The 26,495-nt window shown below is 62.2% G+C and overlaps 3 protein-coding genes and 1 long non-coding RNA gene across 4 annotated transcripts in view; 2 read left to right on the top strand and 2 right to left on the bottom strand.

The window, feature by feature from the left end:
- Positions 1-4,143, top strand: part of ELL (elongation factor for RNA polymerase II) — a 74,803-nt gene extending 70,660 nt beyond the window's left edge. The window contains exons 9-13 of the mRNA XM_077777017.1: positions 1,160-1,226; positions 1,467-1,638; positions 2,901-2,945; positions 3,608-3,742; positions 3,877-4,143. Coding sequence (XP_077633143.1) covers positions 1,160-1,226; positions 1,467-1,638; positions 2,901-2,945; positions 3,608-3,742; positions 3,877-4,143 — 686 coding nt within the window. The remainder of the gene's footprint in view (positions 1-1,159; positions 1,227-1,466; positions 1,639-2,900; positions 2,946-3,607; positions 3,743-3,876) is intronic.
- A 1,701-nt stretch (positions 4,144-5,844) lies between these two features.
- ISYNA1 (inositol-3-phosphate synthase 1) lies at positions 5,845-11,524 on the top strand. Its single transcript, XM_077777351.1, is given in 10 exon segments — positions 5,845-6,064; positions 8,792-8,920; positions 9,061-9,331; positions 9,449-9,642; positions 9,834-9,983; positions 10,065-10,280; positions 10,409-10,573; positions 10,659-10,772; positions 10,866-11,083; positions 11,223-11,524. Coding segments are annotated over 10 exon segments (1,824 nt in total). The 5' UTR covers positions 5,845-5,899; the 3' UTR covers positions 11,425-11,524.
- LOC144242422 (uncharacterized) lies at positions 5,913-9,394 on the bottom strand. The gene is made up of 2 exons (XR_013338339.1): positions 9,087-9,394; positions 5,913-6,103 (listed from the first exon to the last, which is right to left on the bottom strand). It is a non-coding gene; the product is annotated as an uncharacterized LOC144242422 (long non-coding RNA).
- Positions 11,525-12,420: 896 nt separating the features above from the next.
- The window catches only part of SSBP4 (single stranded DNA binding protein 4), a 15,390-nt gene continuing 1,315 nt past the window's right edge, over positions 12,421-26,495 (bottom strand). The window contains exons 4-18 of the mRNA XM_077777016.1: positions 25,641-25,808; positions 19,130-19,202; positions 18,706-18,767; positions 18,527-18,611; positions 14,991-15,080; positions 14,473-14,538; positions 14,190-14,249; positions 14,035-14,104; positions 13,809-13,876; positions 13,656-13,723; positions 13,286-13,331; positions 13,160-13,195; positions 13,001-13,055; positions 12,843-12,913; positions 12,421-12,747 (exon numbers count right to left, since the gene is read on the bottom strand). Of these exons, the coding sequence (XP_077633142.1) occupies positions 12,661-12,747; positions 12,843-12,913; positions 13,001-13,055; positions 13,160-13,195; positions 13,286-13,331; positions 13,656-13,723; positions 13,809-13,876; positions 14,035-14,104; positions 14,190-14,249; positions 14,473-14,538; positions 14,991-15,080; positions 18,527-18,611; positions 18,706-18,767; positions 19,130-19,202; positions 25,641-25,808 (1,105 nt within the window). The 3' untranslated portion in view covers positions 12,421-12,660. The remainder of the gene's footprint in view (positions 12,748-12,842; positions 12,914-13,000; positions 13,056-13,159; positions 13,196-13,285; positions 13,332-13,655; positions 13,724-13,808; positions 13,877-14,034; positions 14,105-14,189; positions 14,250-14,472; positions 14,539-14,990; positions 15,081-18,526; positions 18,612-18,705; positions 18,768-19,129; positions 19,203-25,640; positions 25,809-26,495) is intronic.

Raw genomic sequence — 26,495 nt, 5'->3', positions numbered from 1 at the left:
GGGCCGAGCTCAGGAGGCCCACGGACCTCTGAGGGCCGGATGGGGAGCCCCTCTCACAGTGGGACCCAGGCATGGGGGAGGCATCGGAGACGCTGGTGGAAGGGGCAGTGGGAGGGCGGCTGTGGGGGTGTTCCCTGTAGGCCCCGGGCCACCTGGTAGGAATCAGCTCAGCTGGTGAAGGGCTGAGCGAGGACCATGCACAGAGAGTGCTCCAGTAGCAGCAGGGCCTCGGAGGTTTGCTCAGGCCAGACCCCAAAGGTGTCTCAGGTGCTAGGTGATTCTGACCCTGAGCCTTGGTTTCCCCATTTGTTCTCTCACCAAAAGATCTCAGGAAGGCTAAATGAGGCAATGTGGACTGGGCCCACGCATGGCAGAACACTCTAGAAGGCGTACCTTATACAAAGCGTGGGTGGCGGAAGCATGAACTAAACTTACATGTGTTCATTGGGCCGCAGCCCCAAGGGGTGGAAGAGGTGTGCCCGTGCATTGGTGGGAATCCTGCAGCATGGGGGTTCCAGGCGGGCCGCTTTCCGGTCAGAGGGACACGCAGTGTGTACCGAGGGTGTACTGCACAGTGTTAAATCTCTTCTGTGCTGAGGAGAAAGGCGAAAGAAGCCCCTGGGAAATAGGCTAGCTGGTAGTCTGGGTCTACGTGCCCCCAAGCGCCGCGGACAGTCCCGCGTCCTCCAACGCCTCCTAGTGGACGGCCTGGGGTGCGGGCAGGAGCAAGGGCCTTGCCAGGTGGCCATCTGTCTTGGTCCTGCAGGGCCAGAGACCTTGGACAAGGGGGCTGCTGGTTTTCAGATCTTTCACACGCACTCAGCAGAGGTAGCGAGGTCCCTGGATCGGTCAGGCTCTGAACACGTTGCCCAGGCGTTGGTCTGTCGTTAACTTGTCCTTTCTGCTGCTTGCTGGAGACGTGCACGGGCCACCGTCTGGGCTCTCTGCACTTTACAAGACTGCGGTTCAGGGACACACACTGCTCGGCTGCGGTGCTTCTGGGTCCAGTGAGGCCCCCAAGGTGGCACTTGCCCGGCCCTCACACTCCCTCTGCCTTTCCTGACCCCCCCTTCTGCTGTCCTTCCATGCCCTTCAGACAACAGACCTTGCTGCAGGTCTCGGGGGGGACACAGATGACGCATTTGCTCTTTCTTTGTAGGTGTAAATGGCACCTGCAACAGCTCGAGCGTTCCCACATCCACCTCAGAGACCCCCGACTACTTGCTGTGAGTACTTAACCTGGTTGGCCTCCCTCTCCCCGCCCTGCACTCTCCCCTGCACTGCAGGTGAGCCGAGGTAGTTCTCAGCCACATAGCCTGCTCTAGGAGCAGGCTCCTGCTCAAGCCAGGAAATCACCCACGAGGTGGGGGCCGGTGGGGCGTGGGGGTGCAGGTGGCCACAGGCACTCCAGCCTCTCTCCACAGCAGCCCCCCGGGTCCTGCTGGGCCCTCTTTCCCTCTCCCCAGGAAATATGCCACCATTTCGTCCTCGGAGCAGCGCCAGAGCTACAAGAACGACTTTAACGCCGAGTACAGCGAGTACCGCGACCTGCATGCGCGCATCGAGCAGATCACGCGGCGCTTCACGCAGCTGGACGCCCAGCTCCGGCAGCTGTCCCAGGGCTCTGAGGAGTACGAGGTAGAGCCCCTCCCCCACCGCCTGCTGTCCACCGCACTCATGGACACGCTCTGGGCTGCGGGCCCGACCCACCTCTGTCCCGCCCCTGTGCGCCGCACCCGACCTGGTGAGGCGGCCTGTTTCTCATGGGTGCAGGCAAAGCCAAGGCCTCCAGCCCTAACCACAGTCCCCGAGCCTGGCCTCTGCCCCTCCCGGCTGAGGAGGACTGCTGTGTCTGCCGGTGTTTCTCCCTGTCACGGCCTGGCACTCAGCTGCCCCTTGCTGCTGGTGTGATTCAGGCCTGTCCATGGGCTCTCGGGCCCAGTTCGGCCTCCTGTGCAGTGGGGATAGTGGGGGCTGACTGCACAGGTGAAGATTACCTGTTAGGGCAGAGGTGGCGCCTGGAGCAACTGAAACAGCCAGGCCCTGCACAGAGTGGTGGGTTGGATTAACTAGGTGCCCCCTGCAAGAGCACCTGAGGTTCTCCGTGCACCTCACATCCCATCCGTGCTATCGGAGCCACAGGGGGAGGGGCTGGAGGGTTCCTGTGGCCCCCTACCTGTATTAGGACTCCCTCGCCCTCCGATCAAAGGCCTGCAGGCTTCCGGAGCTGACCCGTGTTGGGAGCTCAGTGTGGAGGGGCGGGAGGGGGCTCCACCCTTGGTCAGCAGCCCTGGGACCCCAGCCTCCCCTCATGCCACCTTTTGGAGCTAGTTATCTGATTAATCGGGTGTTGAGGTCTGTCTCCCCTCGTGGGGGCCACCTTGGTTCCCAGAGGGAACAGCTCATAATTAGAGGAACGGTGGGGGTTCTGAGGGTCTGGGATATAGGAGTCCCTGGGGTCTCTCTCTCTTCCCTCCTGCAGCCCCCAGTGGACATCCCCCAGCAGCCCCCTGCACACTCGGGTGGTTGGCCTTGAACAGTGGACAGGCCAGCTGGGGGTGAGGGAAGAAGGCCACCCAGCCTGCTCTTTGCCTCCTCCCTCCCACGGTTCTGACCAGCCCCTCCCGCTGTGCTGCCCATTGTGCTTGTCCCTGGGGCTGGGCCCCTGCCTCTCTCTCTCATGGCCCAACATCCTCCCCCCACCTCCTGCCTTGTTCATCTCCCCTCCCCACCCTCAGCCTGCCTCTCTTTACTTTGGTCAGCTTCCCTCACGCCACGCTGAGGCCATTGTCTCGAGGCAGGTGGTGACTGTGCAGGTCACAGGTTATCACGGAGAAGGGGGTCACTCAGTTGGGGTTTCCTGCAGGCAGGGTCATTGTTCACTTTCTTTTGTTTTCCAGACTACTCGTGGGCAGATTTTGCAGGAATATCGAAAAATCAAAAAGGTAAGTATCTAGTCCTTGCGGGGTAGGGGAGGGGGTCAGACGAAGCTTTCTTAAGGTGAGCAGCATAGAGGCCGGGAGATGATGGAGGGGAAGGGCCTTGGCTAGGCTGGACTCTTGGGTCGTCCGGGCAGCCCCCTGCCCCCACTGACAGCTGAGAAGCTCAGCCCGGCCCTCCCTGGGCACCCCAGCGCCCTCCAGCTCTCCCACTTCTTTGTGGGTGCAGCCCCCAGGCTCTTTCCAGCTCCCTCCAAGGTCAAGGGAGGAGCCGAAGCTCACCACCCCCAGCTGCTAGTCTGGCAGGAATGCCTAGTCAGGGCTCTATCGGTTCTTGCTCCTGAAGGCCACGAGCTGTGGCCTCACCACGTGTGTACCCCCGCGCGTGCCACGGTATTTCTCTGCCAGTCAGGTCCCAGCCCAGAAGGATGCTTCATGACAGTCTTGCCTCTAACTCTCATCCTGGCAGTGACCTCGTTTCCTGGGATGGGGCTTGGGGAGGGGGACACCAGCCCAGGGCTCTGGCGCAAGGTAGAGCAAGGGTCCCTGTCATTGCGTGGTGGGCACTGGCCTGCAGGTAGGGGGAGCAGCAGGCTGGCCTGCTTCGCGTGGGGTATGCCCTGGGGTGGCGGCTGCAGGACGTGGCTCAGCCCTGCTCTCTCTTGCAGACCAACACCAACTACAGCCAGGAGAAGCACCGCTGCGAGTACCTGCACAGCAAGCTGGCACACATCAAGAGGCTCATTGCCGAGTACGACCAGCGGCAGCTGCAGGCCTGGCCNCCCTCAACGAAAGACTCCAAGGCCAGCCTGCCTGCCTTTTCTAGTTTTATACAAAGACAGCCACTTTCAGCTACTGCTTATGAGACTTCAGTCTATTTTTGTATGAGAGAGAAAGCATCTTTTCTAAACCTGTGCCTCCCCTCCTTGGACACCAGGGGCTAGATGCCGCCGTGTCCTTCCTGCAGTATTACAGACGCCATCTGAAAGTTCAGAGTTGCTCTGAGGGCCGAGGAGGGAGCCGAGGAGGGGGCGGCGGGCGGGGGGTGCAGCTGCGCCCACGCCTGGCTTTGCTCCCACCCCGGGCCCTCCCTACGGCTCTGAGCCTCTCCCGGCCCAGGCAAGGACTGGGTCTCTGCTCCGAGGGGGTAGCGGCCCGCCCAGGTCTATTTCGAGAGCTCCAGCTGGCCCAGAGCAGCTGCTGAGAGCCGGAGGGGCAGAGCGCTCTGGCCCACCAGGCCTGCCCTGCTATTTCAGGCCCTCAGCTGTAGGGGGTCACTGGGGGTTTTCTGTGCTACGAGCTCACACTGCAACAGCAGTGTCGGCTTTTGTTTTATTATGTTCTCAATTTCCCCCTTTGCTGCTGCTTTTCTTTTCACGCCGAGACCGTGTGGTCTCCATGCTGTTGACCTCACTCCATCCCTCAGTCCACTTGTGGGTCTTGGGGTCATCCTAGCAGAGCCACCACAGGGTTTGCACTCAGGGAGGGGCTGGGGCGGGGGTGGAGGGGGTCAGGGGACCCCCTGAGAGTGAGTTCAGAAAAGGTGCCCTGTCCACCCACTCTGGGGGGCGTGGCATCCATGGACGCCATGATTGCTGCTTAGTAGCTGTGCCTAGTCTAGTGTCCCCCAGTGTCGGGGGGGCCACGTGTATGTGTGTGTATGTGTGGTGGGGGGACCGCCAGGGTGCAGTGGGGATTGAGGCATGTGTTCACATTCAGGGCCACATTCAGCGAAGCCACAACCAGGGGAGGCAGAGGGAGAGGCTGCAGCCTGGAGCCTGGGGGTCATGCACTGGGAGGTTGGGGGTGCGGCCGCCAACAGTAGTGAGGCAGGGAGTGCAGAAGCGCTCACGCAGTTTCTAAGCCATGGGGACGGCTCCTAATGGGGTCCCAAAGAGCAGGCAGGCGCCCTCTCCGAGGCACCGGCGTGTGCCTGCCCCACCCCACGAGGCTCCTGCTTTGGGACCCCTGGGATGCCCCAGCACCGAGGGAACTGACCCTTCATGTTTCAATAGCTGTTGTTTTGTTTTTCATTTGGGATGGAGTGGGGCAAGGGTTGAGCAGACCCCAGGGACCCCCCGAGTTCTGCAGACTGTTGCGTTGGATGCGTAGCCTGTTCTCGGCCGGACACACAGACCCGGGTGGAAAGGGATTATTTAAGGAGGCTGCAGCCCGGAGGACTGACCCGGCCCTCTGCCCTGGGAACCAGTTCAAGGGACTCTCAGTTGAATTTCCTTTTTGTTGTTGGCTTTTTGTTGTTTTTTGTTGTTGTTTTTCTCCTTTTAAGGAATTATGAAGCTAAGAAAAGTTTTGCGCTTTGGGGGTTGATGGACAAGAGTTCTAGCCGATTAAATATGGTCTAACTTATTGATACTGTGTTTTGCACCCCCTTTTAATATTGTACTGTGGAGAAAAACTATTTTGAGCCATGGAGTTGGTGTTTACAAGAACTTTTCACTTTTGCCAAAATGTTATGATTGAAAGAAAGGCATCCGCGTCTTCAGTTTCCTAATATTTTCTTAAAAGATATAGTGTCCTTTTTGTACACTAAACAGGTGAATGCTGATTTTTTTCAACCTACAATAAATTTCACTGAACCGAACCTAGCAGCCCAGAGTGCCTGGGTGCGTTTGTGTCTGTCACAGCCAGGGACCTCATGGTCCCCTGTGGGGGGGAGGCCTGGGGTCAGGACGAGACCCAGTCGGCCCTGGAGTAGCCATGGTGATGAGCAGGTGTTGTGGGGGCGGGGGGTGAGCCGCAGGGGGAGGCTGACCTGACTGAGGTGATGGGCCTGCAGGTGTCCAGGCGGAAAGGATGGAGACTGGGGGTGTGGGGGCAGCGGGGAGCCAGGGTGGGTGTATGAGAGCAGGGTTGTGTCCCCAGGTGTGGACAGGGTAGGCCAAGGCCCCCGGGAGTAGGCAACACGTGGGGCTAGGGGAGCGCCCTTATTTGAAGAAACGATGAAAACGGCGGTGACGGACGGCACATTTTATTGTTTCTCCCAACTAGGCCGGCTTGCTGGGGCCATCCCTGTGCCCATGATGGGGATGGGGATGCTGAGGCCCAGTGGAATCCCACAGGCCCAGGATGCCAGCAGGGATGACTGTCCTTGTCCCTTGTTCCAGGTGAGGAGCTGAAGGCAAGGCAGGGGTCAGGGTCCTCTTCTTGAAGGACGTGGTGTGGGTAGATGTTTATTTTAGGAAGGAAAAATAGACAAAGAATAAGACTGGGCTTAAAGGGGTCCAGGGGTCAGGGGCTGTGGGTCCTTAGCCTCCGGGACAGCCCCGCTGGCCAGCAGCCTTGGCCCAAGCTCTAAGGTGGCCTGGGAATCCAAGGGGCGCGGGAGACAAGGTCAAGCAGGCCCTGCGGGGCAGAGTGTACTCTGCTCCCACGGCGGCCTGGCCAGACCGTCCTTCTAGGGGATAACGTCTCTCTCCCCACAGTCCAGAGTCCAGGGCCAGCGTCTGCTTCCCTGAGCAGCTTTGCCTTGCCCCACCCGACTCCTCGGCCCCGCTACCAGACCCACCTGCAGCCCCCCATGCCGCCCAGAGGTGCCATGGCCGTCACCCCCTGCACCTCAGCGGCAGGCGGTCCCGTGGCCATCCTTCCTGAGCCAAGGACGCCACAAATCCAGCCCCCTAGCCCAGAAGCGTCTTCCCAACCTCCCAGCCTGTACCATGGCCAAGGGGCTAGGGTCTGCCCACCATTCCTGCCGCTTGCTGGACGACGTCCCCGGCTGTCATCTTGCCAGCGCTCCGATCCCACAGTCCCTCCTATGCGCCAGGCTCCCACCTGGGCACTGGCACTCAGTGACTGAGACAGCCCTGCCCTGCCCTCGGGAGCCTCACCGGGGTCCCCAGGTGGCCCCTGCGGTCACTGTACAGTGCCCAACTGCCAGGAATAGAAGCAGCCCCTGGCACTGCCCTTCCAGGAAGCCTGCCTGGACCGGGTCTGCCCACCTCATCCTCCTGGCACCTCCTGCAGGCTGCCCGCGAATGCCAGGCTTCCCCAGGGCTGCGGCTGGGGACCCTTCTGGTCTCTGCCCACGTTCCCAGGTCACCTGCTACTTGGAGGCACGAGCTCCCTCCAGTCCTCTGGCACGTACGGGATTTCAATTCTTGGAGCTGGCATCAGACCCCACAGGTTAAGGGCTCAGTCCCACACGAGACCGCCCCCCACTTCAGACATCTGCCGCGAGTCTCTGGCCACCCATACTCCGGACCCACTGGCTATAAATCGAGTTCCCCTGGCTCGCCCCTAGGCTTGCTAGAATGGCTCACAGTGCTCAGGAAAACACTCCCAACAGCCAGAGGAGGCAGCTGCTGACAGCAGGGCGTGAAGAGGGCACTGGGCTTCCCTGCCTTCTCCAGCTATGCCGCCGCCCAGCACTTCCACGAGGTTCCCGAACCCTCGTTGTTGAGGGGCTTTTGTGGAGGCTCCATTATGTACATAGGATGAAATCACTGGCCATTGGTGACTGAACTCAATCTCCAGCCAGGAAGTGGGGACAAAACCCAAATATTTATATAATACTCCCTGGCCCCAGCCTCAAGGGTCTGCCCTTGTCCCCAAACTGCTTCTCTCCCCCCTCCCCACCCAGCCACCTTTCCATCTGCCCCCAAGCCCTCTCCTCCAGGTTTTTGCCTGGGCAGTTCTTCATGTATCTCCATGAGGGATGGCTTCTTGTCTCAAGACCCTTGCAGCAACCACCTCCTCCAGGCAGCCTTCCCTGCCAGACCCTACTTGTGAGTTGCCTCTGGCTAGGCAGGGGTGCCCCCGTGTGCTTCCGACTCCCCTACACTGGAGCCCCTTGAGGGCAAAGCCTGGAGCCAGAGTCCTGGAGCCCACAACCCCCAAGGCCAGGCCCTGACCATGTTTCCTGCGAACGTTCCCAACTATCCACCTTTTGGGTCAGCTCCAGTGGTGGAAACTTTCCAGCCGGAGGAGGCCGCTTGTTTTGGAAAGTTCCTGGGGGAGCCGCCCCCGCCCGCCCGCCGGGTTCCCACGCTCCCTTATCACTGGGTGCTGGGGGGCGCCGTGCTGTGCCTGCCTGCCTGCCTAGCTCCTCCCCAGCTGACCTCGCTGGTCCTGCCCACCCCCTCCCTTCCGCTCCTCTCACCAAACCCCGGCCCCCTCCAGTCTGGCCCTGCCAAGCCCTCCTGCCACAGGTAGGGAAACCGAGGCCTCGCAGCGCCCCCTACGCGCGCCATGTGAGCCCTGAACGGGAGTGTCTTCTGCTCAGGAACGTGAAGGCAGAGGCGGCCTAGGCTGGAGGAGTGTTTGGCTTGGGAGTCAGAGATCTGGCTCAGTTCTCTGCCTTAGTTTCCACCGCAGTGTCTCGGACCCAGGTGCCCAACCCCCCCTGCCCAGCCGCAGCTCCACCTCCTGCCTTGTGGCTTCCTGCCATTATTAATGTCCTGTTTTGTAAAATGAGGAAAAGTGGCCGCGCGCCTTAAGTGGCTGTGGTGCGAAGTGAATCCACGCGCCCCGTGCTCGGGCCGGGGTCTGTAGCCCACGTGGATGTCCTGCCGAGCCAGGCAGGGCGGGAACCCAAGAGCGGTGATGGGTCAGGTCTACGGGGGCCTTGAACCCGCATCTTAGGCAGACGCGCCCCTCCTCCCCGCGCGCCCCTCCTCCTCGGCGCGGGTGGGGTGAGGGGCGGGGCGTGGGCGGGGCCGCGGCTCTTTTCTCTGGAGTTCGCGCGCCCCGAGCCCTCGCCGTCCGCCACTGTCCGACTTGACTCCGCGCCGGTGAGTGCGTCCCCGGGTTTGGTGCGGGCTCTCCGGGGACCGCAGTCGCCTCGGTCCGCCGGCTCCCGTGTCCCCGCTGACCTGCCCACCCTTCGCTCCTAGCTCTCCGCGATGGAGGCCACAGCCGAGTTCGTGGTCGAAAGTCCCGACGTGGTCTACGGCCCCGACGCCATCGAGGCGCAGTACGAGTACCGAACAACGTGCGTCAACCGCGAGGGAGGTGTCCTCAAGGTAGGCAAGGGACCAGGAGTTGGGTGGGAATGGGGGAACCAGGGAGCCGAGAGGGGACGGGAATTACCCAACGTCTGTGGCCCTGCCCCCGCAATAAGAGGGGGGTGTGGCCCCAGACTCACTGCACCGCCCGCCCCCAGGTATACCCCACGTCCACGCGCTTCACCTTCCGGACCGTCCGGCAGGTGCCCCGGCTCGGCGTCATGCTCGTCGGCTGGGGCGGGAACAACGGCTCCACGCTCACCGCTGCCGTGCTGGCCAACCGGCTGCGCCTGTCCTGGCCCACGCGCACCGGCCGCAAGGTCGGGGGTCGGGTGCGGCTCGGCCGGAGTCCGTGCGGGAGGGAGGGAGGAGGGCCTCTAGGGGGCGGAGCTCTACGAAGGAAGGGGCCCTCAGGGGGAGGAGCCTAAGGTGCCCGCGGGCTCCCTTGGTGGGGGGAACCTCCAAACCGGGAGCGGCTTCTGCGCTGAGGCGTCCAAAAGTAAGGCGGGGNGGGGTGTTAGCCTCCCACCCCCCACCCCGCCGCAGGCTGGGACATATCGTCCGTGAACCTGGCTGAGGCGATGCGGCGCGCGCAGGTGTTGGATTGGGGACTGCAGGAGCAGCTGTGGCCACACATGGAGTCCCTCCGCCCGCGGCCCTCTGTCTACATCCCCGAGTTCATCGCAGCTAACCAGAGTGCGCGTGCGGACAACCTCATACTTGGCACGCGCGCACAGCAGGTGCAGCCCCGCCCCAAGTCCCGTATCCCTTGCCACTTGTTGCTCCCGCCCTTTGCCCCACGTTATCAATCGGCCTTTCGTCTTCACGCCCCCATCTGAGCGGCCACTCTCCGCTTCGCACTTGGGGAACTGAGTAGCCCAGACCCCTCCAGATCAAGGGGCCTGTACAACCTCCTTCCCTCTACGCCCAGTTGGAGCAGATCCGTAGGGACATCCGTGACTTCCGGTCCAGTGCTGGGCTAGACAAAGTCATCGTACTGTGGACAGCGAACACGGAGCGCTTCTGTGAAGTGGTCCCAGGCCTCAACGACACTGCGGAGAACCTGCTGCGTACCATCCAGGTGGGCGCACCCGGGGCCGGAGAGGGGTGAGGGCCAGCTGCAGAGAACCCCGCCGTGCTCACTGCCCGCCTGCGTCTGCAGCTGGGCCTGGAGGTGTCGCCCTCCACTCTCTTCGCTGTGGCCAGCATCTTGGAGGGCTGCGCCTTCCTCAATGGGTCCCCGCAGAACACCCTGGTACCCGGGGCCCTCGAGCTTGCACGGCAGCGACGTGTCTTCGTGGGTGGAGACGACTTCAAGTCAGGACAGACCAAGGTCAAGTCCGTACTGGTGGACTTCCTTATTGGCTCTGGCCTCAAGGTGCGTGGGCCCAGGGGACGCACAGCTTGGGAGGGGGTGCTAGGACCCTAAGCCCTGGGGTTTGGCTGCTGTGGGGGTCGTGCGCCGTGGGGCCTGCAGCTGCCGCGGGGCCCCTTGTTTCCCCGCAGACCATGTCCATCGTGAGCTACAACCACCTGGGCAACAACGACGGGCAGAACCTGTCAGCACCGCCACAGTTCCGCTCCAAGGAGGTGTCCAAGAGCAGCGTGGTGGATGACATGGTGCAGAGCAACCCTGTGCTCTACGCACCCGGCGAGGAGCCCGACCACTGCGTGCGTGGGCCGTGGGCCAATACGGGGGGGCGGGGCTCCCGGCAGAGGGGGGCGGGGCCCCCTGTGACCTCGTGCTGCCCTGCAGGTGGTCATCAAGTACGTGCCCTACGTGGGTGACAGCAAGCGTGCGCTGGACGAGTACACGTCGGAGCTGATGCTGGGAGGCACCAACACCCTGGTGCTGCACAACACTTGTGAGGTGCGGTGGGGCCCCTCCCGGCAGGAGGCGGGGCTACCCACCGGCCCCGCCCACCGTCTCACCGTCCGGCCCCGATCCCCCTTCCCCACCCAGGACTCCCTTCTGGCGGCGCCCATCATGCTGGACCTGGTGCTGCTGACTGAGCTGTGCCAGCGCGTGAGCTTCTGCACCGACGCTGACCCCGAGCCGCAGGGCTTCCACTCGGTGCTGTCGGTGCTCAGCTTCCTCTTCAAGGCGCCGCTAGTGCCACCAGGCAGCCCGGTGGTCAACGCGCTCTTCCGCCAGCGCAGCTGCATCGAGAATATCCTCAGGTGCGCCCTGGCCGTGGGCTCCCCAGCCAAGGCCCGAGTGTCCGCTTGCGGGCTTTGTGCAGGGACTTACAGGGCTTGGAGGCCGCGGGGTCACCAGCCGCCGAGTCCGGCCCCCACTAAGCCCCAGCCTTTCCCCCAGGGCCTGTGTGGGGCTCCCGCCACAGAACCACATGCTTCTGGAGCACAAGATGGAGCGGCCAGGCCTCAAGCGAATGGGGCTCGTGGTCGCTGCCTGCCCTGTGCCTTGCAAGAAGGGACCAGCGCCAGCTGCCGCCAACAGCTGTACGGGCGATGCCAACGGGCACTCCCAGGTTGAGGCACCCCAGACGCCCACCACCTAAGGCCACGGTCATCCTTCTGCCCCAAAACTCCTGCCTCCGTTGCCCCTCGGGCCCCAACCCTTCCGAGACCCCTGAAGACAATAAAGCCAGTGCCACCACAGCCACAGCATCACCTGTGGGTTCTTGGCGCCTGCGACCTAATCCTCGTCACCCCCCAACTAGACCCGTTTCCCATTTCTCACGTGGCAGACTCCAACCTACCCTTCAAACACTGATGTCCCAAATCTTGAAACTTCCAGAACCCTGAGGCCTCCGCCTAACCCCACGATGGAGGATGTGGCTGCAAGCCAAAATGAAGAAATCTGAGACCAGATACCAAAAAACCAAAACCAAGTTACATTTATTGATGGGGCCCACCCCCTGCTGTTCAGGGGAAAAGAGGTCCCCAGGGAGCCCCCTTGGACAAAATAGAAATGGCAGGAAGGGCCTACACGTGACAGAACGTCTCTGAGGTCCTTTCGTTTTGTGTTTTGTTTTTATAAAATGAGAGTCCTTGGTGCGGGGCCTCCCAGCTGTCCAATCCTTGAGCTGGAGTACTGTTGCCCGAGGTGTGACCTCAGACCCTCACCCAGCAGACTGCCCGAGCCTCTGGACCTTGGTCCCAGGCAGGGGCACTGGGCAGAAGCCGAGGCTGGCAGTGGGCACGGGGCTACTGCCCCATCACACGCTCATGGTCATCCCCGGCGAGTACTGCGGAGAGACGAGGGGGTGGCGCGCGGAGGCGGGCTCAGCTCCGGCCTACGCTGGGACCCGCCCCCCGGGGAGAACAGGGGACAGGGCAGGATGGGGCGGGGCGGACGTAGGGAGGGGAAGAGACAGGTGGAGATGCGTGGGGAAGCCGCCCTGGGGTGCGGGTCCCAGGGTGAGGTTGGGGGGAGGGGCGGTGANCGCGGCTCAGACGCGCCTGCGCCAGGCGCGACTTCCAACCCCGCCCCCGCCCCGCGCGCCCAGGGTCAACTGACCCCCTCCCCCCACTTCCCCCGCCCCCAGGCCCCGCCTGCTGGGGATCTCGACGGAGGGTCCGGACAGGGGTCAGTGATGGCACTCATGGCTTAGTTACTGGAATCTCCCACGCCAACGCAGCCCCTACCACTGGGCGGCCCGCGGAAGCCCAGGGCGCAACTGGGACGCCCCCCGGAGAAACCGGGTTGGAGGGGCGGGAGCAACCGCCAGGGGGCGCAAAAAGCTTGTGAAGCAACGTGGTTGGGGAGGGGGGCGGGGGGGGTCTCAGGACGCCTACTCACCCAGGGATCCGTTCACGTGATGAGGCTCCATCGCACTCATGGCCGCCATGGGGCCCTCTGGACCAGGGCCGAGCGGGAACTGCGGGATGCGGGGCAGCGTGGGACCAGGGCCACCAGACCCCCAGCGGGGCTACTACTTTTCCGCACCCCCACCCTGGAACCCTCTCCACTCACATTAGCCCTGCCAGCGCCCGGCCCAATGGGGTTCATGATCGTGTACATGTTCTCGCTGGAGTTGGTGGAGTCTGGGGGGGACAGCAGCGCGTGAGGGGGATGCAGTGTGAGGGTTTCTGCAGGCACACCCTCCCCGCACCCCACCCAGGCTGTACCACCTCCAGGGCTGGGCATGATGGGTGTTCCAGGGGGCCCGCCTCCTCCTGGGGGTCCCTGCACAAGGAGGGAGACAGAGAAGGTGAGAAAGACGCCTCCCCCATCTGCCGCCCACAACTCCTTACCCTGCCCCCCCACCCCACCCCACTCGGCCCACTCACCGTGTAGCTGCCCGGGGAGGAGGAGGAATAGGGGATCTGGGGAGAAGGGCAGCTGTGAGCAGTCGGCCCACTCTACCCCTCACAGACCGCTGACGCCTCCCCCTGGCCCTCCGGGCCACCACTCACCGAGTTTCCGCTGGGGCTAGCCCAGGGGCCTCGCACTCCAGGGCCCCTAGAAGAGACAGTGTGTGGACCCTGGGGTTAGGACAGGAGGTACACAGCCCCCCACTGTGCACCCCGTTACCCCTCACCCTGCTGCCCCATGTGCCCCCAAACAGGCCCACAGTGCAGCAGACATTGGCCGAGTCAGCCTTCAAATCCCATCCCCTCACTCACTGGCCTTTGGGCCTCAGTTTCCCCACCCGACAGCAGAATAAACAATATCCAGAGCAGTAACAATGTTCAGTGCAGATTGAGTCTGCCCCAGCATACCCAGCTGGTGAAGCTGGGTGGTGGCCCACATGGGCACACTCCAGGGGTTCTCCCAGGGCCTTACATGTTCATGGTGGGCAGGCCTGGGCCGCCGAGGGAGTTGGGTGGGGGCCGCATGCCACCTCCATAGCTCTGGGAAAGCAAAAGGGCTGTGAGTGGGCACGGTGTGGGGGGGAAGGCCCTGAGGCGCACCCCTTCTCCTGGACCCTGCCCTCACCTGGGGTCCAACGCTGGCCAAGCCCCTTGGGGGCGTCACCCTCTGCATCGGGCCCATGCTCGGATGCCCTGAGGTGGGGACAGAAGGAGGGGGGGCTCAGGCCACCAACACTCCCCAGCGTGGACATGTGCTGGATGGGGGTGGTTCTGCATGGTGGGACAGCAGGCATTCCGGGTGGGGTCCTGCTGAGCGGAGGGGGAGGCGGCAGCCGAGCTTCCCTACTCACCCTGAGCTCGTGGGGAGGGTTCCGTGGCTCCAGGGAGGAGGGGCTGGGAGCCTGGGAGACCCACCGGAGGCTGCGGAGGGGGCGCGGCAGCACTGAGCGAGGGTGCCGCCACCCCGGCCCAACTCCTGCCCCCCCTCCCCTAATCCCTCTCTCACCTGACTCGGCATCCGCAGGGTGGGCCGGGGGCCCCCTGGGAACCGCGGTGACATGAAGGGCTGGAAGAGGTGGGCCGGGGATCAGCACCTCCCACCACCTGTTCACCCCCCAAAGCTACCCCGTTCCTGCAGTGCCCTGGCCCCCAGCCTGGACAGCCCCCTCTTCCAGGACCAGCCAGCAAACCGCAGCCAGCCAGTGCCCGGTGCGTGAGTGTGGTGGGGCTGGGGGCTCGAGTTGCTGGGACGTGCATGTGTGAAGGGACAAGGTGTCAGAGGTCCTTACCTGAACATGAGGCCCCATCATGGGGGCGTTGGGGTTGTGGGGGGGCTGCTGGGAGCCGGGGGGGCCCTAGGAGGACAGAACCAGGCAGGTTGGGAAGAGTGAGATCCACCGAACCTTCACTGCTTTCTGTGGCCCTGATGGACGTGGCCAGGGAAGGGGGGGCGGGGATGCCATGGAGGCGGGAGGGGGAGCCAGTCCTGCACATCCCCTAGTGCAAGACGGGGTTTGGGGTGAGGGGCCCTACAGGGAAACAGTCAGGGGCAAGACCCACGGCTCAGAGAGCCATGCTCTAAGGCCCTTAGCAACCTGGCATGCGCAGACCAACAGCACAGAGACCCGCCCTCTCCTGCCCTGGGGCCCAGCTCACCCAGCCCCTCCCCCGCTGGCTCCACCACAGCCCAGATGCAAAACCCACCATGCCCACCACCCTCCCACTGATTCCAGCCTGCCCAGCCTGCCAGAGCCTCCGATGCAGCCACTCAAAGTTGCAGAACAGGGGGCACCAGCCCTGGCTGTACCTGGAAGAAGCCGGGTGCCATGGGGCCTGCTGCCATTGCGTCGCTGGGGGCCATGCTCCCCATCACTGGACTAGGGGCCGCTACAGAGCCCTGCGGGGGGGTGGGGAAGACCGTGAAAACCAGTCTGGTCACTTCCTGCTGGAGTGTCCCCTCCTTTCCAAAAGCAGCCTGCTCCACGGAACAAGGAACCTGGGCCATCTGACCCTCTGCCCGTGCATGTGGATGCTGGAGGGTCCTCGGGGTGAAGAGCCGCTGCCCCTGTCCCCACCGGGGATGAGCGGCCCTGATTTGGCCTCCTCCTCAGATGTGCTATGGTGGCCCTCAGGATGGGCTTTGCCTCTTTGCTGTACCCAAGACCCTGGAGGTGATCAGGGCCCTGCCAGGCTGAACCCACAGCCCAAGGAGGAGACCAGCATTCCCAGCTCCTAAGGAGTCAGTCCCAAGCCTGAGGATTTGGGGGTGTCTGAAAATGCCAACAACCCAGGGCTCCAGTGGGCAACTGCCTCAGCCATCCCGCACAGGCCTGTTCTTTCCGTCTGAATCTAACCTCAGCCTAGTGGGGGCGCAGTCCCCGATTCCAGGCCCATCCCGACAGGCTGGCCTGGCAGAGGAGCTGGATTCCCAGCTCTACCCAAGACACCCTAAAAATCAACTGATGGCTTCAAGATGAACCTCCCTTCAGGAAGGCTCCTCCCTGAAGCTGCTGCACAGACCAAGCCCCCTCCTCCTTGCAAGGGAGGGAGATGAACAGCAGAACTCCTGGGGTGGGGGCTTCAGGCCCCTGGCTTCCTTCCGATGGAGGAGAGGGGATGACAGGCTGCTAGAGGGGAGTCCGCCGCCCCCCTTCCCCCCTCCCTGTCAGCCAGGGGCGGGTGCTGGGGGCAGGCCAGGGCTGGCAAGGGGGCAGGCTGACAGGCCACTTCCTCTGGTCGGCTCCAAGTCCCAGGCCTGTCTGCCTTGGGGCCCACAGAGCAGGGAGGAGAGGGGGGAGCCGGAGGCCTAGTTTATAGGGCAGAGGGGACACATCGAAGTGTAGGGAAGGAGGAGGACTCTGCAGGGACCGAGCAGAGAAGAGAGTAGTTCTCTGGGGGCCGCTTGACTCTGGTCTGTGTGGATCATCTGCCCCCACCCACCCCAGGCCTGACAGGACCCAAGCGGAAGGGTATGGTCTGTGTGGGTCACTGCTGTCCCTGGGCTGGCACAAGCCATCACACAAAGGGATGCTCAGGAATTTGCAAAACTGCAGCCACTTGGGTTCAGAGGAGTTAATAATTTTGCCCACAGTCACACAGCATTTCCTGCCCTACAGAAGCGGGAAGAGGGCCCCTTGGCTGGGTCAGAGCAGGGCTCCTGGAGACATACCCTTCCCCAGGGGACTGCAAGCTGTCCCCTTTCCTGTCCCTTCTCAAAGGTCAGCCTCTGAAGGACTCCAGGCCCCAAGCTGGGGTGGGGGGGGAGNGTGGTGGGAATAAAGCTATCAGTCCTCCTCCAACCGGCCACTCCGCCGCCTTCTCCACCTCATGCCCTCCCACAGACACAGCCTTACAGCCGGAACAGCTATTCTCGTAGGCGCCTGCCTCAGTGGCTGAACAGGGGCACCTCTGAGCCCTAGGTCTGTCCACTGCCCCCCCCCCACCCCACAGGGAGTGTGGGAGAGCAGGCCCCCTCCTTTTGAGCCACAGCAGGCGCCAGAGCATTTCCTGATTAGGAGGGCGGAGGTTGGGGCAGCTGCTCTCTGGGCTGCAGACCACGAGATGTGGGGGCAGGGAAAAGATGGGGCACCCCTCACCCCCTTGTAGCTCCCCAGTTCTAGGCCCGAAAGGGTTAATATAGGGCGGTCCACTCTCCCTGGCGGTGGCCCCCAGCTAGACCCCCCACGTCAGTCATCCACCCTCCACCCAGAGGCACCCTGGCCCACCCTGCGTTGCTATGACGACGGGCTGGGCGCGCTAGCGTTTCCTGGAGATGCCGAGGTCGGCAGCAGAGCGGGGAGGGGCGAACTGAGCCCCCACTCGGAGGCCCTCCCCGCCTCCACGTAGGGGAGGCACGTTGGAGCAGCGGCCAGGCAGGATGTGCACCCACAGCCACAGAGAACCTGTCACCCCGGGGCCAGATCGCTACCCACCTCGGGCGGGGGGGAGGGGTGTCCCCATCCCCCCACTCACGTCAGCTATGCACATGCCATCTCCCCCCACACACACACCACACGCGCTCCGCTGCCATGGTAACATGCGCGCTCCCGCTCCGGCAAGCGCGTTCCCCTCCGTGTGAAGCACCAAGCACTCCACCCTCCTTGCTGTCCCCAGAGGCGCCCCGAGAGGCCGCTAGAGTCGTGGCAGAGGAAGGAAAGGGTGCTGAGCAGGCCCGGAGGGGCCAGGGCTTGACTGGGAGAGAGCGACCTCACGGAGTCAGGCACGCACACAACTCCAGACACCCCCGGAGCCCCAGTTCTGGCAGGAAAGGTATGGGGGTGACAGCACACGAGCAGTGGGACCCAACAGGGACCAAAAGTAGGACTCCCAGCCCCACGGCTCCCACGCACAGTATAAGGCGGGTGCGGAGCCTCTTCAGGGACAAGAGGAACCCCTACCCCTCTGGGGCTGCATTCCTGCCCTACAAAGGCCTGCACTGGGCAGGGGAGGGGGGTGCATCATGCGGGGAGGCGGTGCACAACCTTGACCAACTGCAGAGCGAGATGGGCACCACCCCGCCCGGGGAGGCCTGAGGGGGCACAGCGGGATTACTCAGGGTGTGGAGACNTTGCTTCCTCCTTGAGTGGGCCTGGGGCCCCCAAGCCTTTCCTGCCCACCCAGAGACCCCCTCAGAGAAGCCAGCTGGCCAAGCCCCCCACCCAAGGCCAAGAGAATAAAGGCAGGAGCTGCCATCTGCCCACGACAAGATGCCACCGGCCCTTTCATGTCATCCCCTCTCCTCTCCAGACAGGCCTCTGACCCCCACTCAACCCAGAAGGAAACTGAGGCCGAAGAGGTGACATCAACAGCCTATCACCAAGCAAAGTCAGGAAGTGTGCCCACTGCTGGGCCTCTACTGCTCAAGGGTGCACCTGCCAGCTAGCCAACCCCCACCCCACCCCCACTCCGCGTGCACTCAGAAAGGCCAGGGCAGGAGGGGACATGCAGTAGTGGCCCCAACCCTGTCCCCCTGCCACACACATAGACACACACACACAAACTACACACACAGCTGGGCAGATGGGGAGGCAGGGGCTCCTGGCTCCACAGGGGACTCAGATGATGGAAAGGTGGGGCTGCCTCAGGAAGGTATGGGGGGTTATGGGGACCCTCGGGAGCTGAGTGCAGTGGAAGGAGCCTCCCCCATCCTGTGAGTAATCCTATGCTGAGCAGAGGGAATAGGGACCCCCCCCCAAAAGCGGCCAGATCCCAGACCCATCCCCATAACCAGACCCACCTGGCCACCCAAGCCAGCCTCAGGCCACGCAAGCCCCCAAGGCCACAGGCCCAGAAACCTGCCCATGCCCACGAGCCCTGGTCCCAGTCCCCAGGGCAGGGACTCACGTAGTCCTGGAAGGCCTTGGCCTCATTTGAGTGCTCACACGCCTCTCTGCGGTCAGGTGCTGCACAGTACAAGTCCCAGAACACGCTGTGGGCGGCAGGGGGGTGGGGGGACGATGGTTTCCCCACACGTCCCCACCCAGCCCCCCTCCGTGGCCCACCCTGGCCAGCCTCACACGCACCACCACCAGGAATGCAGGAACCCTGGGGGCTCCCCCAGCGTAATGTTCTTCTCCCATCGGATCTGCAGGGGGAAGGCAAGAGAGTGAGGGGGCCCTGCCTCACCCCTTCCAACCTGACATAGCCCTAGCCCAGCCCGGGACCTGGGGAACGCTGGGGCAGGGGACCAGCCCCTCAGAGCAAGGGAGCTGGGGGTGGGGGGCAACTATGTGAGGGGCAGAGAAGCGGGCACCGCACCTCAGATGGCCAAACACATCCCTGGACACCAGTCCACGGGCCCTGGACCATGCCCCCCAGGGCCAGCAGAGAGGCGGCCCAACCCTACCACTAGAGCCCCAGTGGAAAGGAGATGGAGGGGACTCCAGGGTATGGGTGGTAAGGCTGGGCCCAGCTTAGGGGGATCTCCGCCTGGCCAGGCTGGCTTACCTCGGACAGAAAGGTCTGGGCTGACTTCTGGGCACCAACGTGCAACAGGTACTCGTATACATACAGTGCCAACCTGCAGGCAGGCAAGGCGGAGGCTGGCTCAGGCCTAGGGCCAGCCCCAGAGCCCCGCCCCAGGGAGCCCTGGGAGAGGCCCTCAGTGAGCCCCTCGTGACACCACTCCCAGCCTCACCCACTGCCACCTACTGGTTCCCCAATCACCCACACCTCCCCCACCTCCCCCACCCTGACAGGTGATGACGTCAGTTGCTCAGGTCAGCCAACTCCTATATATCCATCAATACCCAGCCTGCAGGCCCTTCTCCTCAGCAACACTCTCAGCAGTCCCTAACCCCCCAACCTGCAAGCCAAATTCTGCTCAGTTCAACACCAAGTCCTGGCCCCATCCTGCCAACGCAGAGACCCCAGAACAGCCTCGGTCCCAGGGGGGTTTTCTGCCCAGAAGAAAGGGCTCCTGCATGTCGCTCCAGACTATGCCCTGGGTGGGGTCTCCCAGCCAGGACCCTAGGCCATGTGGCCAGGGCCCAGCTTCTAATTCCTTCCTAGCCTTGTCTGCTAGAGGCCCTGAGGTCTTCCTCTTCCAGGTGCCCCTGGACCCCCATTCTCTTTCTCAGGATCGGCACCCATCCACCTGGGGTGGCCACGACCTATCTATACCCGCCCACCAGGTAGTCTAGAGAAGGGTAAGTGAGGGACGGTAGGGCCAGCAGTGCCACTTGGCTTCCATGGCACCTTGTAGAAACACAGTGTCCGGTACCCCCAGACACACCAATTTAGCCACTGCCCAGCCCATCCACATCACCTTTTAAGCCTCTCCATCCTCAGCCTCCATGCCCCTCATCAGTCCTCCACACCAGCAAGCAGAGAAACAACTGCCTGGCCCCTGGGGCGACCCATTCCCCAACCATCCACTGCGCAGTTACCGGCCCCGCCCAGAGCTCCAAGGGGACCTGAGGCCCATCGGGCCCCATGTGGGCTGGGAGGTATAGGGTCCAGATCCAAGCCTGGGGGACTCCCCGAGGGCTGGCCTGAGCTGGAAGGGCTTCTCGCAGACCTCCCCACTCAGCTGGCCACCCTTCCCTGGCTGAGGGCCCCATCCTAAAATACCCCTGCTTTGACTCATGTTCCTGCTCTCCCCCCCTTCCCAGCCAGGCTTCTTGATCCTCACATCCCGCCCCCATATCAGATCACGCCCCCTTCCTCAGTTCCCCTCAGACCTCACAGAGGCAATTCTAGCCATTCTGTTCGGGCCCCCACTCCCTGCCCCACCCCATGGGTTCCCTCCTTGCCCCGGATCCTCTTCCGTCATCCATCCATTCAACATGAGCCCAACACCTTCTTGTGCAGTGAACACAACAGACACCGGTACCCCTGCAGGCTACCTGCTCGTGGGGAGACAGAGAAGCAACAATACAAAGGAGAAGCAAAGTTCTGTGGGGGACTGGAAGGGCTGTGGTGTGCGTGCTAGGGAAGGGCAAAGGGGGGACATTGAAGGTTTGGGGTGGGCAGCTGGCCCAGGGCAAGGTGTGCCCCTGACTCACACCACACCAAATGAGCTGTGATGGCCACCTACAGGGACAGGGCACAGAAGGGTAGAGCTCATGGTGGTCACACAACTCCTAGTGTGGGCTTTCTGCACGACTGGCTGTGGATTCCCCCATATCATCACACGCCTGTCAGCCTTCCTGGCCCCGTGGCTTCCACGTTTACCTCCAATTCACTCCTGCGACTCTCTTCCTTTCTAGAGGCTTCCTGAGCCTTCACGTGGCCAGAAGCTGCCAGCCCTGAATCCATCAGTGAAGGAACAAGTGTGAAAAGCCAATGGCCTGGAGCAGAGCCAACCAGCCCAGGCCTACCAGGCAACCTCATGTTCCAGGTAAGAACGGAGGTTGAGAGACGCCTAGCCAGTCCCTCGCCCATTTTGGGGATTGCTGCAGGGAGCAGGAAAAGTCTGGGGTGAGAAGCCCAGAGACAAGGAAGCAAAATCAGGTGGGGGAATCCAGGTAGATGGGGTAAGGGGAGGGGCAGGGCTGCATTCTGGCTCAGTGAGCCCCCTGAAGAAATGACCCTTGGCTCCTACCACATCTGCCAAGGGCTGTACACTGCCCACCACTGGGCCCTCCTGTACCTCCCCTTTGCCCTTGATTGTTCGGCAGTGGCATGTGACCCAGCATGCAGGTGCAGAAGCCCGCCTCTGCCTGCTCCCCCCCCCCAACTACCCAGCCCCAGCTCAGCCCTGGGCCTTCACCTCTGTGTGGCTTCCTCCCCCACTTTGATGACATCTTCACACAGCGCCCATAGGTGGCTCCAGCCTGCCTCCCCCCAAACTCAGGGTCCACGTGACATCTAATGACTTCAACATTCCCCCACCCATTTCTTCCTCTCCCACCTCCTCTGCCCCCATGCCCCTGTGAGATGACCTTGACTCACAAAAGTACAAGTACATGTGTAGGAATATATCCACCCAACCATACTGAGATCACTGCACTTACTGAATTTAGGGGAAAAAAACTTAAAAAGCTCTCTCTCCTGATTTGGAGCCTTCTTCCTGCCTCCTCTAGCACACCCTTGGTCCAGGCCACTACCATCTCTTACCTGGATTTCGATAGCATCCCCCCCCAACACACACAGGGGCTGCTCTCTCCCCAGCCCCTACGCACACCCCGTAACACTCCTCCTTCACTGCCCCTCCCCGCACACACCGGCCATCGTCCACCTAAGGGCCTTTACACAGGGTGTTCACCCACCTCGAACACTTCCACCTACAGACCCATGTAGCTCAAATGTCACCGGTCAGTCTTCCCCATCACACCTAACATCACCTGCCCCATCCCCCCCCATCACCTTCTTTATCCCCTTCTGACATTGTCTCTGCTCATTGCCTGCAGCTCCTCCTGGAATGTGGGGGGGGGTGGGACTTGCTCTTTCACTCACTACTGAACTTAAAACAGAGCCCAGGGCATCTTGAGCCCCCAGCTACCCCAAAGGAATGAACACACCAGCAACAGGACTCCCTCCTGTGACTCCGGGTCAGGTAGCACCGGTAAAAGTTATCGGGAGTATTTCAATGCAGAGGATCTGGGTGGAGTTTTAGCCCCAAAGCAAAGAGAAACCAGACAGAGTTTTCAGTTTTGCTGATTTCTCTCACATGTCGGTACTTTAATTTATACCAGGATAGAGTCTGAGAGAAGAATTGTGAGCTGTTTTGTTTTGAATGAAAAAGGGTGTTTTTGTTTTGTTTTTTTGTGCATCGTTTATTCCCGATGCGGGACAGATTCCTTCCATGCCCAAAACGAAGCACATGGTGCCCCGGAGAAATCTAGGAGATTCTTCCTACTCCAGGGAAGGAGTGAGAAGGACAGGTGCTGAGGACACCAGTTCCCCAGCCTACCTATCCTCCCCCCTCAGCAGAGGGGAGCTGCTCCCCACTCCTATTTCCTCACATCCACTCATCCNAGTATGGGAGAGAGGGGTCCTGGCTGGGACTTGAGGTTAAAGGTCACCAACAGAAGCCCATGGGGGGGGAACCACCACTGTGTCTACTGTGGGGGGGGGCAGCAGCCGTGTGTCACCCTCCTCTGCCGGCACCTGCACACAGCGGGGCCACGAAGCCCCGGGTGAAGCGGTTCCTCACTGACACCATGAGGGTATTTCTAAGGGTCTGTGACACTCAGGTCAGTTAGCTTGGTGGTGAGATACTGATCCACAGAATGGAGGGTTCCAGATGCCCAGGTCATTTCTTGAGTCCCACGACCACATCTCTGCCCACGAGAGATTTGAAAAAGGAGAAGAGCACGGTGCTCAGACCGCTGCTGGCTGGACAGGGAAGGCGCAGGCTGGGAACGGGGGGCCTGGGGCCGGATGGCACCGTGTGGCAGGGGGCGGGGGTGGGGTGGGCAGTGAGTGAATGAAAAGTGTTGAAGCCTGGACGTGGCCTATGCGGTCTTGAGACCTTCAGGGCCCTTCAGAGACCCCAAGCAGGGCTTCTAGCTTGACAGTCACCGACCAGGCCCTGGGCTGTTATGGGGAAGGGCCCAGGCGCTGGATCCTAATCCTGACATCCCCACCCCTAACCAGGTTGGCAAATGACCTGCAGAATGAGGAGTGCCCTTGTGGGAGGGGCTTCGGCTGTAAGAGGGCAGGTGGCTGGAAGGAATGAGCGACCTAGAGGAAACGCACGCCCAGACCCCAAATTCTCATAGGAAGAAACACACGTGGTGACATAATGGGATGTCGGAGCCCGGAGCCCTGCAGACTGCAACGCGACACCACCACCGTGACTGGCAAGAATTACGGGAAGGCAGGGGCGCCTGGGTGGCTCGGTTGGTTAAGCGGCCGACTTCGGCTCAGGTCATGATCTCATGGTTTGTGGGTTCGAGCCCTGTGTCGGGCACTGTGCTGACAGTTAGCTCAAATTCTGTGACTCCCTCTCTCTCTGACCCTCCCCTGCTCATACTGTCTCTCTCTCTCAGAAATAAATAAAACATAAAAAAAGAAAAGAAAAGAATTACGGTAGATAACACGGATACTCCCTGCCTGGTGTCCTCCTCCCCCTTAAAGCCCTGGGACTTGCTGCTGGGGGCTGGGAGATGCCCTCTCCCAGAGGCTTGTATCACTAGACAAAGGGGCTCTCCAGCCCACACACTTCCTCTCTCCCCCCCTGCTACCCTCAAGGCCAGGCCTCCAGGCATCTCTGGCCAGGGTGGTGATCACACTTCTTACCATCCACCAGGTGGCCTCCACGCTCACCCCTGACAGCCCTTCCCCCACCCAGTGGCCAGAGTAAGGACCTCCACCCACAAATCCCACCTGTCTTCCTCCTCTTCTTCATCCTGTTCCCTCCCAGACGCTGCCTCTTCTCAAGCCCCTCCTTGGAGGCTCCCCTGCGTCCAGTGGCCTTGCTTGGCCTCCAGGACTCAGTTCGGGGGCTCCTCTCTCCGAAACCTCTTACCAGTCTGCTCTCCAGACAAGGAGGCCATGGCCATACTTGGAAGGCCAGCAAGAAACAGCAAACGCGAGGCGATTCCCTCGCCTGCTGAGCTAAGGAACAAACTTTACCTGCGGTCACGTGCCCTGTCTCAAAACCAATCCCCCAGTGACACCAACCGTGGCTGTCATTTACGAAATGACTTAAGGCCACCTAGCAGCACCTCACAGCGGCAGAACCTCTGGAGCCACAGGAGGAGGGATACAAAGGGGACAAAGGGGCGGTCAACTATCCCTGTTACCTTCATACTCATTTAAAAAGCCCTGAATGCAATGACCGAATGCAAGTGCTAGTTAGTTCTGGGTGCTAGGTGCCCTCCGGGCTGCCCTGTAGGCTGGGCGTGTTTATTATCGGATCCACCATCCTGGCTCCCAGCAGGTCCATTTCTGGGGCAGGCTGTCCCAGACCTAGTGTTGAGGTGGGGAGCCAGGGACAGGCCCAGGACAGGGACCGGAGAAGGAAGAAGGGCGGGAGGAGGCAGGAGGGTGAGCTGGAACAACAACATGGTACCAGAAAGCTGAGGGCCTGAGCAGTGTAAACCGCCCCCCCCACCCCCCATTTCACAGAGGAGGAAACCGAGGCCCAGAGACAGGAAGTGGCTGAGCTGGTGGCTGCCTGTGTGGGGTGCTCTACCTGCAGCCTTTCACCCAGTCCTTGTGAGAATCCTACAAGGCCCGCTGTCCCTATTTCAGCAAACCAGCCGGCTTCCCGGTGCGGTGCCCCCCTCCCCCCCTCCAAGAGCGCGCTCTCTCCCTCCCTCCCTCTCGCTCTCGCTCTCGCTCTCTCGCTTTCTCGCTCTCTCGTGCCCCAGACCCTGAGACCTCCCAGATCTCTTCCTCCCCAGGGCCCCCACAGCCCTGCGGATGAGATACGGGGTGCAACCATCTGGTGTTTTCCAAACTTTCTTTAGCAGCAGACCCCGATCTCCAAACCAACGCTTACACGGGAGCCCCTGCAAGACACGGATGAGTGCAGGGCAGCGCTGGTCACCAGCGGCCTGGAGAATCGGCACCATGGGACCTTTAGCCCCCACACGAGGGGTTTCTGCAGATCCCCGTGTCCTCCCGCTGGGAGCCGCGAGGCCTCCCCGGAGGCCCCACCCAGCTGCCCACGCGGGGCTCGGGCTAGCACCCTCAGGCCCCCTCCGGTCCCCCCACTCTCCGACTGAGGTCAGTCTCGTCGACCCCGGAAACTTCCCTGCAGAACGTGGGAGACGGGCTCGGTTAGCGACTGGCGCGCACCCAGGTCTCCACTGTCGGAGCTCGCGACCCGCGACTCCGGCTCCGATCGGTCGCGGCCCTCCCTTCGAATCCTGCGCCCTCGCGCCACTCGGGGCTCTTGAGCCCTCGAGTTTCACGCGCCGCCCTCAAATCTCGCGAACCTCGCGTCTCCGGCACCACTTCAACTCTCCCGACCTCTGGGATCTCGCGCGCCGCCTCAAGCCACGCGACCCCCCGCGCCGCCGGAATCCCACGCGCGCGTCAAATCTCGCGACCCCTGAAGCACCTCACGCCCCGTAGCTCCTGCGCACCCGCACGTATCCCGCGGCCCCCTCGCGCCCCTCGGGTCTCGCGCGCCCCCTCAAATCTCTCGCCCCTCGGGTCTCGCGCGCCCCCGCAAATCTCGCGNGGGGGGCGCGGGCACACACACGTAGGCACGGGTGGGGGCGGCCAGCTGGGGACACACAGCAGGAAACAGTTGATCACTGCTACACACACACTCTCCAAACAGGACCAGCCACCCAAACTGTACACCTAGGAACACAGCCACACACAGGACTCCACGCATCAATCCACGTAGCTACTGGAACTACTAGTGAGAGTTCTATAAAGCAATAGGCAGCCACACTCGGGGTCCCACTCCACAGAACCGTCCCCACACAGCGTGAGTGGGACCCGCCACACGTACAGCTCACCCAGGGACACCCTGTCATACACATGGAGGTATACACAGTGGCTACCAGAACAGCAAAACACACAGACCACTGCTCACGTAGACACACAACACAGACACATGCGACACAAAGAACCACACAGCATTGCCCCATAGTCACACCCTGCGTCAGCAGTAGTTGCTGGGTGATTGTTGACGGGGTCATTCCTTCTGCCATTGGCCAGCTGTAAATGGGGCACACCTCACTTTCAATTGTCCCTCAGCAGGAGTCAGGATGGCAGGCAGTGGGTACCCCCATTCCCCCTCCTGGGGCCCTTCTCCCTCCAGAGGGTGTGAGCTGGAGGCAGACACTGAAGTAAGGACACGCACAGGGCAAGGGTGCCTGGGAGGGGTGGAGGCCTGTGCGGGGGGGAGGGGGGGAGGCAGTCCAGTGGTGACTCTGGATGTTTCTGGGAATATCTGCCCTAG

This window comes from Crocuta crocuta, unplaced genomic scaffold, assembly GCF_008692635.1.
Source record: "Crocuta crocuta isolate KB4526 unplaced genomic scaffold, BGI_CrCroc_1.0 scaffold77, whole genome shotgun sequence".
Lineage (NCBI taxonomy): Eukaryota > Metazoa > Chordata > Mammalia > Carnivora > Hyaenidae > Crocuta > Crocuta crocuta.
The sequence above is the reverse complement of the archived record's forward strand: the minus strand, read 5'-3'. Positions and strand labels throughout refer to the sequence as shown.